Source organism: Hevea brasiliensis, chromosome 1, assembly GCF_030052815.1.
Source record: "Hevea brasiliensis isolate MT/VB/25A 57/8 chromosome 1, ASM3005281v1, whole genome shotgun sequence".
Lineage (NCBI taxonomy): Eukaryota > Viridiplantae > Streptophyta > Magnoliopsida > Malpighiales > Euphorbiaceae > Hevea > Hevea brasiliensis.
The window spans coordinates 112,956,889-112,975,191 of record NC_079493.1 but is presented as its reverse complement, the minus strand read 5'-3'; the positions used below and the strand labels follow the sequence as shown (position 1 = coordinate 112,975,191).

Sequence of the window (18,303 nt, the reverse complement as noted above, 5' to 3'; positions counted from 1 at the left end):
TTGTGAACCTATTTATGATACTTCGTGCTAGAAATATTATCACTCATATTCTTAACAACTTAAGAATAATATTTCTAACAAAATATCAATGGACCTTTTCTATTACACATAAATATATTATGTAAACGGAAAAGTGGAAATGCCTTTATTAATAAAAATATGTACAAGATACATACTAAATGATATGCTCTAGGGCATACTACTAACATTGAGTTCTTCACTGGGACCCCGATTTGGTTTATTAAGCGAAAGTCCGGCTTGAGTTCTTCGTTGGCATAGGTTGGATTTAAGAGAGCTGTATAGGGAATCAGCTCCCATATATTATGATTGATATTACTGGGTGTGTGAGTGCTTAAAATTACCTCTTTGCTGTTATGATGTGAAATTATTGCTGATGTTGCATCTCACTCTACAGGGTGCATTAGTTTTAGATAGTTATAGAGATTATGGTTAAAATTGATATTTTACTCTCTGAGTCGAACGCTCACTCCTGTTCATTATTTTTCAGGCTACAGGAGGATTTTATTGTGGTTAACCTGTTTTTCTCCTTCGCAGGTTGTCTATTAATATTTGTGTAATTTTATTAACTCTTAGAATTTCCGCATGTGTTAGAAGTATTTATTTGATTGGGTCTGTAATATTATTATCATGTTGGATCTGTAGACGCATAATTTTATGCATGTTTGATGGGTTGGATGAGGGAGCTGAGCTCCCATTTATTTTATGATGATATGAGTATGTGGAGGGTGAACTGAGCTCCCAAATTGATTATATATTGTGTTTACAAGTCGGGTGAGTCAAAAACTCCCCGTTGAAAGATCCATTTTATGGTCGGACTCTGTCCGGTTGATTTCTTGAAATTGGGCCTAAATGGGCCTTAGAGTTGGGTTAATGAATAGTTAGGTTTACTACGGGCCTCGGGGGCTTTAGGCTAGCCCAGGTCCTAGTGCCGGTCCGGCCCATAGGTTGGGTCGTGACATCAAATTTTAGGGGAATATCATGTGCTCCATGTCATAAAAATTCTAGCTTGATTAGGTTTTTAAGAATAAACACCTAAAACAGAGGCGTCGAAAATATGGATTTTGATTATTAATTCTAGCTTGATTAGGTTTTTTCTTTCCAAATCCGTATATGACAACTACTGATTCACTTCTAGTGGAAAGTGGATTACTAAAAATTCTCTTCTATATATATATATATGCCTGTAAAGAATATAATACACTTAAATTGTTCCAACCTCCTTTTCCTGCTTAAAATTGGCAATCTGAGTCTGCTCTAACAATGGCAGGGAAACAAGTAGTTGTTCGCCAAGTTTGGGCAAACAACCTAAAGTCTGAGTTTTTCCATATCCATAAAGTAATTCATCAATACCCTTTTGTTTCTATGGACACTGAATTCCCCATAATGTTGAGTCCATTCGCTTACTTGAAAAACAAGGAACTAATTTCAAGATGCATAGAGAAAAGGGTATTGATTCTAGGGATGTTGCCAAGTTGGTTCTTAGTTTTGGCCTTATTTTCAACTATTCCTTCACTTGGATTACTTTCCATGGTGCTTATGATTTGGCTTTCTTCATTAAGATTTTAACACAACAAGAGTTGCCCCGTGATCTTCAATCTTTTATGGGGCTAATGAAGTTCTACTTGGGAGTTGCAGTTTATGACATTAAATATATAACTTCTGTTCATGGCTTGCACGGTGGATTGGAAAGGGTATCTAAGTTACTGGGTGTTAACCGAATTGCTGGAAATAGTCACCAAGCTGGACCTGACAGCTTGTTAACTCTACAAACTCTAATTGAATTCAAGAACATTCATCGCAAAAAATTGAATGAGAATTTCAGTGGCTTTGAGGGAATGTTATCTGGACTCTGTGGTGGAGAACGACTGCTCTACAAACCTGACTTCATGGATCCTTTCAATTGGCAGAGAAAGAATGTCATGTGCAGTACCTGATTGTTTTATTGAGTGTGAAGAATCATCGGCTACAAAATTATAAGCAACTGAGTTTTTTTGGAGTTTTTGTTTCTTTTGATTATTGTATCGGTTGAACACAATTTTTTTTTGCTAGATTGTAAACAATGTATGTTAAGATTATCTTAATTTTATCATTACTCCAATATTATTTAAATTTATATAATTTTATATATTTTAATTAATAATTCATATAAAAATATTTTATTAATATTAATAATTTTATAAAATAATTTAAAATATAATATTCTAAAATATTATTTTATATATATATATATATATAACTGTTGAGTTAGTTAGGATTCTTGGCTTGCATGGTGGATTGGAAAGAGTATTTAAGTCGAATTACCGGAAATTGTCACCAAGCTGGACCTGACAGCTAACCTTTATTCAATTCAAGAACAAAAAACTTGAATGAAAATTTCAGTGGCTTTGAGGGAATGTTATTGGACTGTGCGGAGATCTGGCCACTCTACAGAACATGACTTTCGTATAATTGCTGATAAAATCTTAATTTTCAACACATACCAAAAAAAAAAAAAGAATTAAATTATTTAACGAAATAATTTAATTCTAACGTTGCAATAGCCCAAGCCTTTGATCTTCTTCCTTTAAATCATGTCCACTCCCCGCCTTTCTTGAACAAAGAAGAAGATGATGAGGTTCATCTACTGTTAGATGCTGGATATCCAGAAGGATTGCAGTTCAAGAGTCTCTAAAGACCCCTCTCTTCATTTGTCAATTGCCAACTTCTGAGCGAAGTGCCGAGCCATCGCTTCATATGGAGATAAGAAGTGAATCGCCTCTGATTTTCTGTGAAATTTGCAGGGAAAGGAAAGAAAATCATCAGCTGATCAAGAATGGGAACTGTGGTCACCCATTTTGCTTGGAATGTATAAGCAAACATGTGGAGGAAAAGATCAAATTGGGCATGAAATTTGTTGCATGTCCAGGCTTAAACTGTGAATGTATCCTACAATTGCAGACATACAAGCATTTTCTCTCCAAGGATGTGCTCGACCTGTGGGAAAAGGCACTGTCTGTGGAGCTAGTTCCAAACTTTACTTGCAGGTCAGTGCATGTTATAGTTAAAACAGCATACAGTGATTGCGTGGGTTTGTTGTTGATGATGATATCCTTAATTAAGCTGTTCTAACTTAATTAGCCACTGAGACGATAAGTTGCAACTTTTACTAAGATATGAATATGTTGGAATTTTGTAACTTGAAATTGTTTGTATTTCCGTGTAAGAGAAAATGGGTACGCTCTTATTTCTAAAAAATAAGTAAATAATAAATAAATAAAATCTAGAAATAAGAAGAGGAAAGATGGACAAAAAGGGAATTTGAGTGGGGAACCAGAAAAAGGGAGAGATCAGAGAGGAGGGGGGATTTTGGAAAGCAGAACAGAGGAAGGGCGACTGGTGCTTGCAGAGAGAAAAAATTGAAAATTTTGAAGCTGGGAGCTGCGAGTCTGTTTTCTACAATCTCTTTTAGCCATTATTGTTAAAATGGTTTTTCATTTTTGGATTTCTTCTCTACATTTGTCAACCCAATACGTAATCCATTATTTTAGGTTTAGCCATTTGATAACTGTCGGAAAGTTCTAAATTTTTTTTCTCATTCATCTCTATTTGTTATGTTTCCCTTTCATTCTAGAAAAATATGTCGTGGAGACTAATATGTAGTCTTGTCTTATGAGAATTTGATATTAAAAATGCAGAGGGATTTGAATCTTCTTTGAAGGTTGATTATGTGTTGTCGTTTTATTTACTTATGTATGGCTTTAGAAATAGTTGTGCGCTACTCTTATTCAATCATATACCATTAGGAGTTCGGGTCAGTATAGAGTCTTCCTGATGAAATACGAGATTTGATGAAGGTCAGTATCATTTCAGTTTTAGTGTTTGAGAGAAAAGAAAGGATTTTTTTAAGTATATGAAGGTTTTAAAGAGAAACTCATTAATTTAATTTGATGGGTTGAAAAATGAAGGTTCTTCCTGATGAAATACGAGATTTGATGAAGGTCAGTATCATTTCAGTTTTAGTGTTTGAGAGAAAAGAAAGGATTTTTTTAAGTATATGAAGGTTTTAAAGAGAAACTCATTAATTTAATTTGATGGGTTGAAAAATGAAGGTTTTTTGAGGTTTTTAAAAACTTTCAAAAACCATACTTTAAAAAAACCTTCTATCCTCTTAAACAAAAGTTTAAAGTTTTTAAACATTGAAAAATCTTCAATTACTTTAAAAAACTCCTTCCCAAACAAAGGGTGATCTTCAAGTTTTCTTAAACCAAGATATTCATTTCTTCTACAGTTGCAAAAAAATGTCAAGCATCAACAAACTTCAGTGGGACTTTTTCCTCGTACTGTTTGGGCTCAGTTATAGAAGGATATATGTACAACTGTTCCATTTTCAGTAATTCTAGTCATTTATTATGCCTTTTTACTAGACTGATATTGTAGTCTCCTATAAATTGCACAGCCGAATATTCAATTGCATACAACATAGCTTGTCTGATTACAGTCTTATAGAACCACTCATTATTTCTTGGACTTTCACAATGTTAAACTGAACAGATTGTTCTGCATTCTTTTGTTCTATTTCATTGGCTACTATACATCTTAGTTTGACCCAATCTCATTAAAAAAATGATACAGGAAAGAATTGCTTGTGAAGATGGGTTCAAAAAATGGCAAGGGAAAGCTTTTGACTGCTAGAACCACTAAAAAACTATCACCACTGGAGGTGAAAAAAACTGTGCAGTTGAGTCAGCGTGTAGCAGGTACTAATAATTCGGCAGGAGCTGATAGCAAGCAGATAGTTCCTGAAAGGAAGACAGCAGCAATAAATGTTCCAAATAGATTCCTTTTGCAGCCTAGAGAGGTTCAATCAGCGCTGCACCGAAGATATAATTCTCATTCTGTATTATCTCTCAGCAGAGGAAATGAAGTGCCCAAATCATCTTATAGCTGTTTCAAGGACATGCCTCCAATATTTGATGACATCACACCTACGCCACCAAGACTGAATAGGCAACAGAGTGCTGCTTCCAGTCCATGGAAGGGTTCAAGAGACAGCCAAGAAAAAGTAGCAGATGATGTAGAGAAATTTGAAACTGCTTTTTCTGGTGATACTACTGCTGCAAATGAGGATGATAGTGACTCTGATGCATTGCCCTATACGGATGACTATGATTCGAAAGCAAGTCCAAGGAGCCCTGAGAGTTGCAAGAAAAGCAAATGGTTCAAGAAATTTCTTGAGGGATTGGAATATTTAAGTACAGAGGAGATCAATGACCCAGCTAGACAGTGGCACTGTCCTTCATGTCAAGGAGTTGCAGGTGCCATCAAACGGTACTTAGGCCTGCAGACCCTGATGAAGCATGCCAAAACCAAAGGGTCAAGAAGGTTGAGGCTCCACAGAGAGCTTGCACAACTGTTGGAAGAGAAGTTGCATGGTGGTCAGGCAACTTCTGCTGCTCTAGGTGGTGAAGCATGTGGTAAGTGGAAAGGTCCAAAAGAAGAAAAGAAACATCATGAGATAGTTTGGCCTCCTGTGGTTGTTGTTGCAAATACAACCCACAAAAAGGATCAGAACAATAAGGTGAGATTTATACTTTCTCATTCGCAAATAGATATTTAAGTTCTTTGTGAAGATATAATATTTAAGTTGTTTGTGAAGACATAATAATTCAGTTACTAATTAGCTCTCGTTTGGATCAATGAAATTGAGGATTTCAGTGGACTGGTATGACAACTCAACAGCTGCTGGACTTGTTCAGCTCATACAATGCTGTTGTCGTGGCTCAACACTTCTACAATTCAAATGGACATTGTGGGATGGGTATTTTGATTTTTGAGAGCTCAGTGAGAGGTTATTTAGAGGCAGAGTGGCTGCATAGGCATTTTGCAGAGGAACAAACAGGTAGAAATGCTTGGAATAATCGACCAGTCCACTTCCTACCCACTGGGGAGCGCCAACTTTATGGTTACATGGCAATGAAAGAAGATGTGGACACCTTCAACTGGTACTATTTGAATTGATATATGCTCAAATGGATATTAATCAAATTTATTTCAGAGGACAAAGAATATGCAAGAGAAATAATTCTGCTGCATATTTAATCAGGTAAGCCTAAGCTGAAATATGAGATGAGATCCTACGAAGAAATGGTGGTGAATGGAATTAGGCAAATGAGTGAAGACAACCTTCAGCTTCCCTGGTTGCAAAACAGAGTTGCCGAGCAACAAAGCCATGCAAAAGACCTTGAAGAGTCCATGGCATGTTGAAGGAAAAGCTAGACAAGGCAAATAAAGACTTGGAGATCTTGAGACTAAAAGCCAAACAGCAGCATAAGCAGGACATGGAAGAGGTAATTCTTTTTTTCCACTGAAGAAGAAACCTGAGCTTCTAAGCCTATGCAAAAATGAAAAACTCATTCCATTAACTTTCATTATGCTCTACTGCTGTCCACCAAAAGGATTGTTTCTTGAATTGATATCTCCTATTTTTATCATGAATCATCTCTATTTTGACTGATTATAGCAATGCTATTCTGTAGATGGACTTTCTAGAGCAATTTTACAAGGACCAAATCAGAAATATTCTTGAAGCAAGAAAAGATGGAGATTTTCAGAATACGCAGCAGAAGGAAGTGCAAGAAAATGCAGAGCAATCAAATGCAAACCCTTCAAACAGAATGATTACATAAAGAACACAGAGCAAGAAAAGGGACGAGTGACAGAGAGGTATGAGCCGATTATACAAGAAAACATCGATATAGCTCCGATTGGTAGGGAGGAGACAATGTTCAGGACAGTGATGGGTAGGAGACTCGAAACTGAGCCAGCTCCTAGAGGTGGAAAATGCCTTGATTACCGGGAAAAGGCAAGAACTGCAAGACAAGAGTTTTTTAAGGGAAAGTTCATCATGGCAGACCCTGGTACTATGCAAATCTTTCTTAATAATATCAAGTCTTAATCCATCAGGTGATGCTTTGGGTAGTTTGCAAACTGTATTTGCTGATGTATTTTTATTTGAAACCAAAATATCTAATTAATCTCTATATGACGATATGTATATGTGAATTTGAATTGTGCTGCACCTGCAAGGTAGCCTAATGGCAGGTGTATATGCTCTCAAGTTTTGGAATCCCCTTTCTTACTCTCTTAAAGAAAATGTAGATTGTTAATTATATGTCTTTTCTTAATATGTTTATATTTGATTTGTGTTAATGTGTCCTGGTTTGTGTATTTTTTTTTATTTAGTTGAAAAATACATATAATTTGTGTTGAAATCTCAATAAATTCACTATTGGGTGGTTTCTGTGTTTTCTAAACTAAAAGAGTACTTATGTAATTTCAAAATAACTCAGTTCAGAGTAACTTATTCTTACCAATGCCAATGCCAACTCAACAATTTCCAATTCAATTTGGCCAGTCTATGTTCTATACAAATTTTGTACGTTAGATATCTCTATTAAATACATTAAAACAGAACCCACTTAGCAACTTTCAAATTCTATCCACAGTTATGATTTTCATGATCTATGTAGCTGGCTTTTCTTGCTATTTCCTGTTGTGCGCTTGATTTGTGGCCTCATTTGGATTGCGTTTATGGTTTTCTGGGCATGCCAATGTTTCTTTTTTGTCGTCTCTTACTCTCTTACTTTATGAGGAAGATTCTGTGGGCCTCTTTGATGCTTTTTTTTTTCCTGGCAGGTGGATGGCCTATTAAAATAATGAAACGTCATGCTCTTGAGTTTGGTTCTGATGTGTTACTGTTTTCAAAAAAACAACGTAGTATACACGGCTTTTAAATTGGATGCGCTTTGTTTAAAGGTCAGCTATTATCTGTGCTTTATAGTATGATAAAACGTTGTTGTCTCTGGGGTGTATTGTGCACCATTGTTTGTATGGCTTTCCTATTATATGTGGTTGATTGTCATGTGAAACGAAGCCATTTTAGGCTCCTTTGGATGATGCCATTGTTAAGGTCACATGTTTCTTAATTGCTTAATCATTATATCTGGAAATTTGTATGTTGGCCATCTTTGCTGCATTCTTTATGCTTTCTTTGGTGTGGTACAGATTTCTTTTATATTTTGTTTCTTTTCTGTCTTAGGATTAGAAGTGCTTTTTTTTTTTTAAAAAAAAAATCTTCTATTTTCATTTGATTGTCATTTGTTTCTGTTGTGCACTATTATACATTATAAAAAATTGATGGGTGATTGATTGGCTTGCTTCGATGATTCTTGGGATGCTATTCTAGTTTTTGCCATCTCGGACTTGGCCATCCATGTATTCTATTGTGTTTAGGATATATCTTTTTGCTTAAGTCAACTATTTAGACTTATATCAATGTGGTCATCAAAGATTTGATTTTCATATGTGGTTTTATATCTATTGTCAGTATTGAATATAAGTAGATTGCTTGAGTTTTGCTCGTGTTATTATGGATTTTGTGAATTGTGTGTATTAAGTTTATAATGTGCGATGCTTCTTATTTATGCTGCCAAGTGCCAACTGTTAGTAGCTAGAGAAAATTAGCCACAATTTTTGTATCTTGCTTTAAATGGACTGAGGTTTCTCTTTTTGTCAGGTTGCTCCTGCATTGATTAAAGCAAAGTATGCGACCACAGTCCACAATTCCTATTCTTGATCAGCTGATCATTTGGCTTTTCCCTCAGGTTGAGCACATCCTTAGAGAGAAAATGCTTGTATGTCTGCAATTGTAGGACACATTCACAGTTTAAGCCTGGACATGCAACAATTTTCATGCTCAATTTGATCTTTTCCTCCACATGTTTGCTTAAACATTCCAAGCAAAATGGGTGACTACAGTTCCCATTGTTGATCAGCTGATCATTTTCTTTCATTTCCCTACAATTTTCACGGAACCCATTGGCAATTCACTTCTTACTTTACTTCCGTATGAAGCAATGGCTCGGCACTTGGCTCAGAAGTTGGCATTTGACAAGTGAAGAGAGAGGTCTTTAGAGCCTCTTGTAACTACAATTCTTCTGCATATCTAGCATCTAACAGTAACAGAACCTTATCATCTTCATTTTTGTAAAGAAAGATGGGGTGTGGGCATCATTTAGGGGAAGAAGATCAAAGGATTGGACTATTGGCATGTTAGAAAATCTTTGTGAGTTCTCTTAGTCTATCTTCTCTCTGCAAAAGGAGTAGTCTGTTAACCTGTATTTAAAAGAGACTCACCAAGAACTTAATCATGGAAGTTTCCTTCTCAATTGTCTCTGCTTGGACAACTTCTTTGAGGGGTTAAGCTTTTTTGGACTTATGGAAGAGTACTAATGATTGATTCCGCTTTTCGACAGTAGGGGCATGTGTTTTCTATTAAGCGGTTTAAGCCTTTTGTCTCTTCCCTATATTTTAAACTAATCTAGGTGAACTATGATTCTGTTCATTCTGAGGTAATGGGTTTTGCATTTCATTAAGCAATTTAATTCTTCTATTTATTCAATTTTTATGCGTGATGAAAATTAAGGTTGGCCGGTGCAATAAAATGGATTTGACCAATGAATTTTAGTTTTATAGTACTGGTCTAACAGTTGGCTTTATTTCTGATGGTTTCTCATTGCTGCCAAGCATCATTAACTTTTGATTTCTCAGATTTATATAGGATTTGTAGGAAGGAATATTTAGATGACTGTATTTAATATCCTAGGTGCTATCATTAACCCTGTGATTTGGTTTTGATTTGCTTGCAAGATTAGCAGAAATTTCTCTATGTTGCATTAAATAAAATTTTGCCTTTTTTCTTTTACTTAAATTTACTTCTATTATATACTGCTATTTGGAAGAAAGCAGGAGTTAAATTAAGTTTCACTCTGTGCCTTTGGGTCACTTCTCATTAACTGCTAGTAGCTCTAGATTTTTTTTCCCCCAAATTATTTTTGTGAAATGCCTTATTCTTGGTTTATCTGCCTATTTTTGTTGAAATTTACTCTTCTAATGTGGATTTTATAGGCCTTTTTATTGTGGTAAGAGGGGTTCTATTTAAAGGCTTGTGGGTTGATCAAGTGTAGGAGGCCATCCTGTTCAAGCTCTATATAAGGAGATTAAAGCCTCTATAATCACATGTTATTTACTCTATAATCTATTCTATATTTTGCTCAATGTGAGGTTGTTTAAGCTAACTCATTTGTACTCTTACCTATTTCGTAAATCTATAATGAAATTGACAGTAGTATTATATATGGAAAAATTTAGTATTATATATGGGAAAAATTAACTCATTTTTAAAAAATAAAAAAGAAATTATAATTTCTATCATATTTGAACATTCAATTTTTTAAATTACCCTTGATATCATTAATTGAAAGACACCAATTTCTGGTACGTGGCAGTGGAAGTTTCATGGATGAGAGATTTAAATAAAATAAGAGCCAAAACTTGGTCAAAGTAAACGACCATATTAGTCAGAAAAGAACCGCGATGCCATCAACTGCACGAACTGCACATGCCCAAAACTAATCTCACAACTTGAAGCTTTCTTCCTAATTAACTCTATTAAATTTTTTTATAATATAAAAATTAAGAGAGTCAAGACTGGAATATAAATTTATTAGGTAGATGATATGTTTTTATACATTAAATTAGGTCAAATTAGGTAATTATATTAAATTTAAATGGCAATGAATTAAAAATTATTGTTAATATACAATTTCTTTTGTTTAATTTTTTTTTTTAAAGAAAATTCATTTTGTTTAATATGATTTTAAAAATATAACAACAAGCTGATCAATTTTGTTCCAACTTATAAATTAAATAATAATTTATTTGCTTAATCATCTAGATTAAATATATAATGATAATTTTTTTCTTAATTTGGACTAAAGTGATAATTGTCAACAAAATTAAAATTAAAGACCAAATTATTATATATTAAAAATATGATGTGATTATAATTTTTGTTAAATCACAAGAATATTTTATAAAATATCTTACTAGTTTTTAAAAATTAATTAATTTAAATTTAAAGAATAAAAAAATTTCAAATTTGAGTTTTAGTATATATTTCTATTATAAAAATTCTCACTACCACGAGGAGATTTATCTTAGGTTTTGTTTAGCATAAATTCTTTATTTGATGGAAGTAAATAAATTACTTTCTGAAAAGTGAAGGAAGTGACTTTCTTGATTCCTCAAAAAATTGAGATAAAATATCAATCAAATAAGTCAAATTTTTACACTTTTTAACAAATTGAAATTTTCTAGTTAAGTTACCTCGAACCAAACAAGACCTTAAATGGCAACACAACCTCCTATTTAACCTGCCATTACTATTTTTTAATCATATCTAAAATGCCTTTTTTTTAAGCACTTTTGATGTTGCAGTCACAATATTAAACAGACACTTAGTATCATATTGGTGAATTTTTTTTTTATATCTTGCTGAAGTTTTAATGGTTAATATAATAATTAGTGGAATATATAATATGAAATAGCTCTCATCATAAATATGTTAAACTCATAAATAGTTAAAGAAATGTCAACTAACAATTTTTCCAATTTACTACACATTTAAAAGTGGAGCAAAATCAAGTCTAAGTTAGTTTTGGGCGGAACACGAATCAAATATACGGTTCCAACCTAGGCTGGGGATATGGGATTATGGATAATAATGGATTGAGTATTTATAGATACTCGATCTTATTGAATCCTAATAAGATAGTTTTAGGTAATATATAATTGAACTAGAGATTGTTTCAGGGTTTAGGTATAATATACATGAAGGGTTTGGTTTGGGTTCAAATCTTATATATTAAATATTTGTTGCCTGAACCTGTTTATATAAATAATTAATTAAATATAAAATATACATTTTTTATAATAATATTTATATTTTAAATAAATATAGTTTAACTATTTTGTGGGATTATTAAAATTTTAAAATATATATTATAAATAAAAAAATTTTTATGTAGATTAATAATTAAAATATATAAAATTAAATAGATTTGAGTATTTTTTAAGTAATAACAATCGTGTGTTTAGAAGGGTTCAATTGGTTGAGAGTAAATTTTAATTAGATTTAAGACAGATTCAGATATTGAAATTATTAATTGGATTCAAGTTCATGTAGGATGATTTTCCCAAATATCCTACTTGTTGTCATTTATGAATGGGATTGGATTGATAAATACCCCTCAATTCAATTTTGATTTGATATAAATTTAATTCGATTCATTCAATTCAATTTGATTAAATCAAACCGTTAGAATTTTAAAAAAAATTGAAAAATCCAATTTTGACATCATTTATAAAAAAAAAAAGAATTTAAAAGAATTTCTCACATAATCATACATAAATTTTAATTTTTTTAAATGAAAAATTTAATTAAAAAGAATTAAATTCTTTTATTCTAAAAATAAAAATTAATAAAAAAAATAATTAAATTATATTATTGTAAAATTTTTACATTCTAAATAAGGGGCGAAAGAAATTTTAATCTCAGAAACTCTTGATAAATATTTCACTTTAATGGATTTAGTTTAATTTATGATAAATTTAGAGAGTTTGATTATCAAAATTCAATATTTTTATTCTCAATCACTATAAGTAGTTTTTAAAAAAAGTAATATTATAAAAATGTAATAATGTCATATTTAGTTATAATGGTCATTTATTAAAAGTTTATAAATTTTACATTTGGTTAATTAATATAATAATTTTAATTTAAATATATCTTATGAATATATAAATATATATACTATATAATAAAATTTATCATAATTACTACACTAATATAATAATAATAATAATAATAATAATAATAATAATAATTTCAAAATACTGAAGATTTACATGATTAAAATTATAGAAGCCATATATGTTTCCTTGTTGAGAGATTTGAGACGTTACTCCGTTTCCTCATTCATTCGACGTCACCTCTTGCTTCTACTCAACTTGCAAATTGCTTGAAAATGATAACTTGAAAATAATAATAATAATAATAATAATAAACACTTGGTGGCACATGTTCATAGGAAGTACATATATTTATACACATATCAATTGAATTATTTTATTTTTAATTTTATTTTAAAAATTAATTATAATTTTAAGATATAAAATATATAATATAATTTATTTATTAGTTACATAAATTTTATATATTTATAACTTAAATTTGTAATAAAATAAATCTAAATAAAAGGTCAAATCTCATTCAATTCTATCTGCAATAACATGGGCTGTGCTTTCTACTGCATATAAGAAAATAGAAAAAAGAAAAAGAAAGTGAAATCTATCAAGATTCAAGAATTGGGCTGAACAAGAAAGACTCAGACCGCCATTGGTGTAGTAGGTGAAGAGCAGCGTTCTAAAATGGCTGACAAATTTTGCCAACAAAAATGGATTGGTGTTTTGGTGGTAGGTAAAATGAAAAGACAAGTCCAAGAAATAAAACTAAATTTGAGGCTGTCAAGCCACCTCTCTATGTGTCTCTCAAGTCAAACATCTCAATCTTCTCTCAACCAAACCAATTGACCCCACCATCCAACCTCACCAAAAATAATCCAGTCTCACCAACCCATCTCCACAATACTTCTCCCCCACTCACCAAACCAAGCCTATTATTTTTTCAATCCCTTTCCCTTTTACCATTTTACCCTCCAACATTTCCATTAATTTCCATCTTCTCCTTTCACCAACCCTCTTCAACGTCTTGACCCACCAATCTCCCCTATATCAATATCAGAAATTTTCCTCCACCTTTCTCAGGGGGAACTTCAGTTCAGCCTTCCAAAAACAGAGTCAGAGCTCCCTCATCACTTTCTTCATCTCTCTGCAACTTCTTACAATGGAGACCCAAGTCATAAAACAACAGGAAGAGACTATATTTCGGTCCAAGCTCCCTGACATCTACATCCCCAAGCACCTCCCTTTACATTCCTACGTATTTGAGAATATTTCTAGCCACTCTTCAAGGTCCTGTTTGATAAATGGTGTCACCGGCGATGTCTACACCTACGCTGAGGTGGAGCTCACCGCACGTAGAGTCGCTTCCGGGCTTAACAAACTCGGTGTTAAACAAGGCGAAGTTATAATGCTTCTGTTACATAACTCTCCCCAATTCGTGCTCTCCTTTATTGGAGCTTCATATCGTGGAGCCATTGCCACAGCTGCCAATCCTTTCTTTACTCCAGCGGAGATAGCTAAGCAAGCTAAGGCCTCCAACAGCAAACTCATAATCACACAGGCTGCTTACGCTGAGAAAGTCAAAGATTTAGCCAGTGATCATGGTATTAAAGTCTTGTGTATTGATTCGGCTCCTGACGGTTGCTTGCACTTCTCCGAGCTATCGGAAGCCGATGAGAGAGACATGCCAGACGTCGACATTAGCCCTGAAGACGTGGTGGCGCTGCCTTATTCATCGGGGACGACCGGATTGCCAAAAGGGGTGATGTTAACTCACAAGGGGCAAGTCACCAGTGTAGCACAACAAGTCGATGGAGACAATCCCAACTTGTATTTTCATAGCGAAGATGTGATTTTATGTGTGCTTCCCATGTTCCACGTATATGCTCTGAACTCGATCATGCTTTGTGGGTTGCGAGTTGGGGCTGCCATTTTGATTATGCCAAAGTTTGAGATTGGTGCCCTGTTGCAGCTGATACAGAAATATAAGATCACGATTGCTCCGATTGTGCCACCGATTGTTTTGTCCATTGCCAAGTCGCCAGATACCGAAAAGTATGATTTGTCATCGATACGGATGCTCAAGTCAGGGGCAGCTCCCCTGGGGAAGGAGCTTGAAGATACTGTTAGGGCCAAGTTTCCTCAAGCCACGCTTGGTCAGGTATTTATCCCTCTACATTTTTGCCTGGTTTCCAGCCCTAGGCAATAGTAATTGTTACGATCGAATTTTTCTTACATGTGTCAACCTAACATATACTACCTAACATATTATAATATATGGTAAGAAGACATATTTATTCCCATCAATTGCTGATTGGGAGGAGTCTTAGCACGTGTCTATAAATCCACACACACATCCACAACTAATGTGGGAGCCCGAAGACTCTGTCCTGGACACGCCCCACATGGAATCTCAGCTAGAATTAACCTTTTTGTCCACTTGCCTCTTGTTATACATGTAAAAGTCAAATAGCAAGTGAAGCATTTATAAGGAGCTTTAATCATCCTTGTTATTTGCGAAAATTTTTAGGTGAAGATCCAGATCCACCTAAAAAATATAGCAATTTTCTTTTAATTATATATATATGTAAATTAGGCCTCTAACATGATATATACCTAGCTACTCACATGTACCTTGTCCTTTGTTGTTATAGTTAGGTGAAGAGAGACGCAAAGCTTTTTTTTTTTTTACCTTAGTTTTCACAGGTATATTAGGCTTTATTTATGGAAAGAGAGCCTGCAACCACAAAGTCACAAGTTTAGTTTAGATAATGTGTTATTAAATTTAAATTTGAGTTTTTTTTAATAAAAAAAATTAATTAACTTTGATAAAATATTATTTTTGCCTCACTTTTCCCTCCACTTGTATATATTTGAGGTTGTCACAGACGATTGGAGCAAAAGAAATTATTGCATGGCTTCTGTGGGTATATATAAAAGGAAATTCTTATTTAGATTTAGTCTGTTACAGATATATAAATAATAAGATTTATATATTTAATACGTGAATTTCATCATATTTATATATGTATATATAAAATATAATTTTAAAAAATATAGTTTGAAAAAAGCTATTTTAGTATTATTTTATTAAAATTTATAAATTTAATTTTATATTATTTTTTTAACACTTTCTACCTAATATATTTAAAAAAATATATAAATAATAATGAAATAACATTCATAGAATATAAACAAAAATATTAATAAAATAGTATAATTGTAAGGAAAATTACTGAATATGACTATTTTCTCCTTTTTTTTTTCTTTACTTCATACTCGTACATATTTGTACAAATCAGTTTAATTATGGTTTAACTTTAAATAGTTAATAGTGATGCGATTAGAGGGAAATTAATCATAACGGTTTAATTTTACACCAGGGATACGGGATGACAGAGGCAGGGCCTGTGCTAGCAATGTGCCTGGCATTTGCCAAGAAGCCCTTCCAAATAAAACCAGGGGCTTGTGGAACTGTTGTCAGGAATGCTGAAATGAAGATCGTTGATCCTGAAACTGGAGAATCCCTGCCAAGAAACCAGCCTGGAGAGATTTGCATTAGAGGAGATCAAATCATGAAAGGTAGTAAATTCATATACCAATTGGACTAACCCCGAAAGAAGTATAATTAATGATGAAATGAACTAATATGGAAGTTCCTGTACATGTTTCAGGATACCTTAATGATCCTGAGGCCACAGCAAGAACCATAGACAAACAAGGATGGTTACACACAGGCGACATTGGATACATTGATTATGATGATGAGCTCTTCATTGTTGATAGATTGAAGGAAATAATCAAGTACAAAGGTTTTCAGGTTGCCCCTGCCGAAATCGAAGCAATGTTACTAGCACATCCTGACATATCCGATGCTGCTGTGGTTGGGTAAGTGCAAAAATTTCTTCAAATATTTAATTTGTTATATAAGAAAACAAGGGTTTAATCTCAATTTTCTTAATTATTTTTCAATTTTCAGAATGAAAGATGAGGATGCTGGAGAAGTACCGATTGCATTTGTAGTGAGATCAGACAAATCCCAAATAACTGAAGATGAAATTAAGCAATATATACACAAACAGGTAAAAATTTTAACTGTTCCATTTGTTGGGATTTTTTTTTTTTTTTTATAATTAAGATTGCTAATTGGTGACTGCATGGATTGCTACATGATGATGCAGGTGGTGTTTTACAAAAGAATAAGTCGTGTATTCTTCATAGAATCCATTCCAAAGGCACCCTCTGGCAAAATCTTAAGGAAAATCTTGAGAGAAAAATTGGCAACTGATTTTAAAAAATAAACTTATTCCTCCTTTATAATTTATTTTAAAATTGGAAGGGAACGTCTATAGGTGATGCATGCCTGGATTGGTATAGTCAAATGCAAGTGTCAAGCTTATTTATGTATGTTAATTTATTTCTTGGGAGAACACAAATTCTCTTGTTAATTACCTCATTAATTATTGTTATTATTTTGTTGGTTACAATTTGTTTTAATGAAAGCTTTCTTTAAATTGTTGAATGAGAAAAAAAAAAAATTAAGGTTCATGACTCAGTTCGCTTCTCTCAAGAATGCCAAAAAAATGGAAGGCCTCAGCTAGATAACCTCATGATACTTTTGCTGAAGAAGAAAATACTTGTGCAATAATTAATGTTTCATGGGCAAGAATTAATTAATTAATTAAGTTAGATGAAAACATAAATACATATGATCTTGGCAGGTAATTTTTTTAATTTAAATTTCATTAAAATTGGAGAAAATTACACAAAATGGAATAAATAAATATTAAGAACAATTTGAATCCAAAAATAATAAAGAAATTGAGAAAATACACAAAATTACAACAACTTGAATAAAATATGTTGCATGAACAACGGAGCCAGCATTTTAGCTTAGGGGGCCTAATTAAATACATGATTTATTAATAAATTATTTACTTAGGCATTGATTGAAGAGATTAATTAATTAATAATGATAGCCATCTCGTAATTATAAAACAAAAATATGTAACATGTATAATAATAAAAATAAACACTTTAATTTTTTTTAAAAAAATTGATTTGCTAAAAATTAAATGAAATTACTATTAGTTCAAAAATGTAATGAATAATTAATATTGTGAATTACTAAAATTAAAATATATTGATAGCCTAATATTAAAAAATTTATCCAATTTATCTCAAATCTATTTTTTTTAAATTATAAAAAATAAATTCAGTTAAAATTATAGATTAAATAAAATAAATAATATTATTTAACTTCTAATACTATAAAAGAAACTTTTTTTTTCTAACTTAAGTACAAAGACATTTAAGTAAGAAAAAAATTCAAAATAGTAATGAGATTATAAGAAAAAAGCTACTAATGTTTTAAATTGATGAAAAAATGTGAAAAAATTATGTTAGAATTTTTTTTAATGATATTATATAATAATTTAAATTTTAAAGAATAGAAATTAGTAATTATAGATTTATTATATGAGAAAACAATAAAATAAAATTCATAAAAAGTATAGGATCAAGTGACAATAATAATTTAGATTTTTTTTAGTCTGAAAATTTGTATTTTATTATATCATTCTTTTAATAAAAAATTTAGAATTTTTTTTATATAAAATTACTATCAAACTCATTTTAAACTTTTAAAACTCTTAAGTTCTC

The 18,303-nt window shown here is 32.2% G+C and overlaps 1 protein-coding gene and 2 pseudogenes across 1 annotated transcript; all 3 read left to right on the top strand.

Moving 5' to 3' along the window:
• Positions 1-1,131: 1,131 nt before the first annotated feature.
• On the top strand, positions 1,132-1,955 carry LOC131183299 (probable CCR4-associated factor 1 homolog 11; annotated as a pseudogene).
• Positions 1,956-2,450: 495 nt separating this feature from the next.
• On the top strand, positions 2,451-9,531 carry LOC131180173 (protein SUPPRESSOR OF GENE SILENCING 3 homolog; annotated as a pseudogene).
• Positions 9,532-13,492: 3,961 nt separating this feature from the next.
• LOC110636810 (4-coumarate--CoA ligase 1) lies at positions 13,493-17,129 on the top strand. The gene is made up of 5 exons (XM_021786655.2): positions 13,493-14,803; positions 16,026-16,224; positions 16,317-16,530; positions 16,622-16,724; positions 16,824-17,129. Exons 1-5 carry the CDS (start codon positions 13,805-13,807, stop codon positions 16,941-16,943), a joined length of 1,635 nt encoding a protein of 544 aa, XP_021642347.2. The 5' UTR covers positions 13,493-13,804; the 3' UTR covers positions 16,944-17,129.
• Positions 17,130-18,303: the final 1,174 nt, after the last annotated feature.

Excerpts from the sequence above, each read along its gene's own strand:
- LOC110636810 (XM_021786655.2), top strand. The coding sequence starts at position 13,805 with ATGGAGACCCAAGTCATAAAACAACAGGAAGAGACTATATTTCGGTCC. Across the intron at positions 16,225-16,316 it reads AGGAGATCAAATCATGAAAG|GATACCTTAATGATCCTGAG; the intron begins GTAGTAAATTCA and ends TACATGTTTCAG. Across the intron at positions 16,531-16,621 it reads TCCGATGCTGCTGTGGTTGG|AATGAAAGATGAGGATGCTG; the intron begins GTAAGTGCAAAA and ends TTCAATTTTCAG.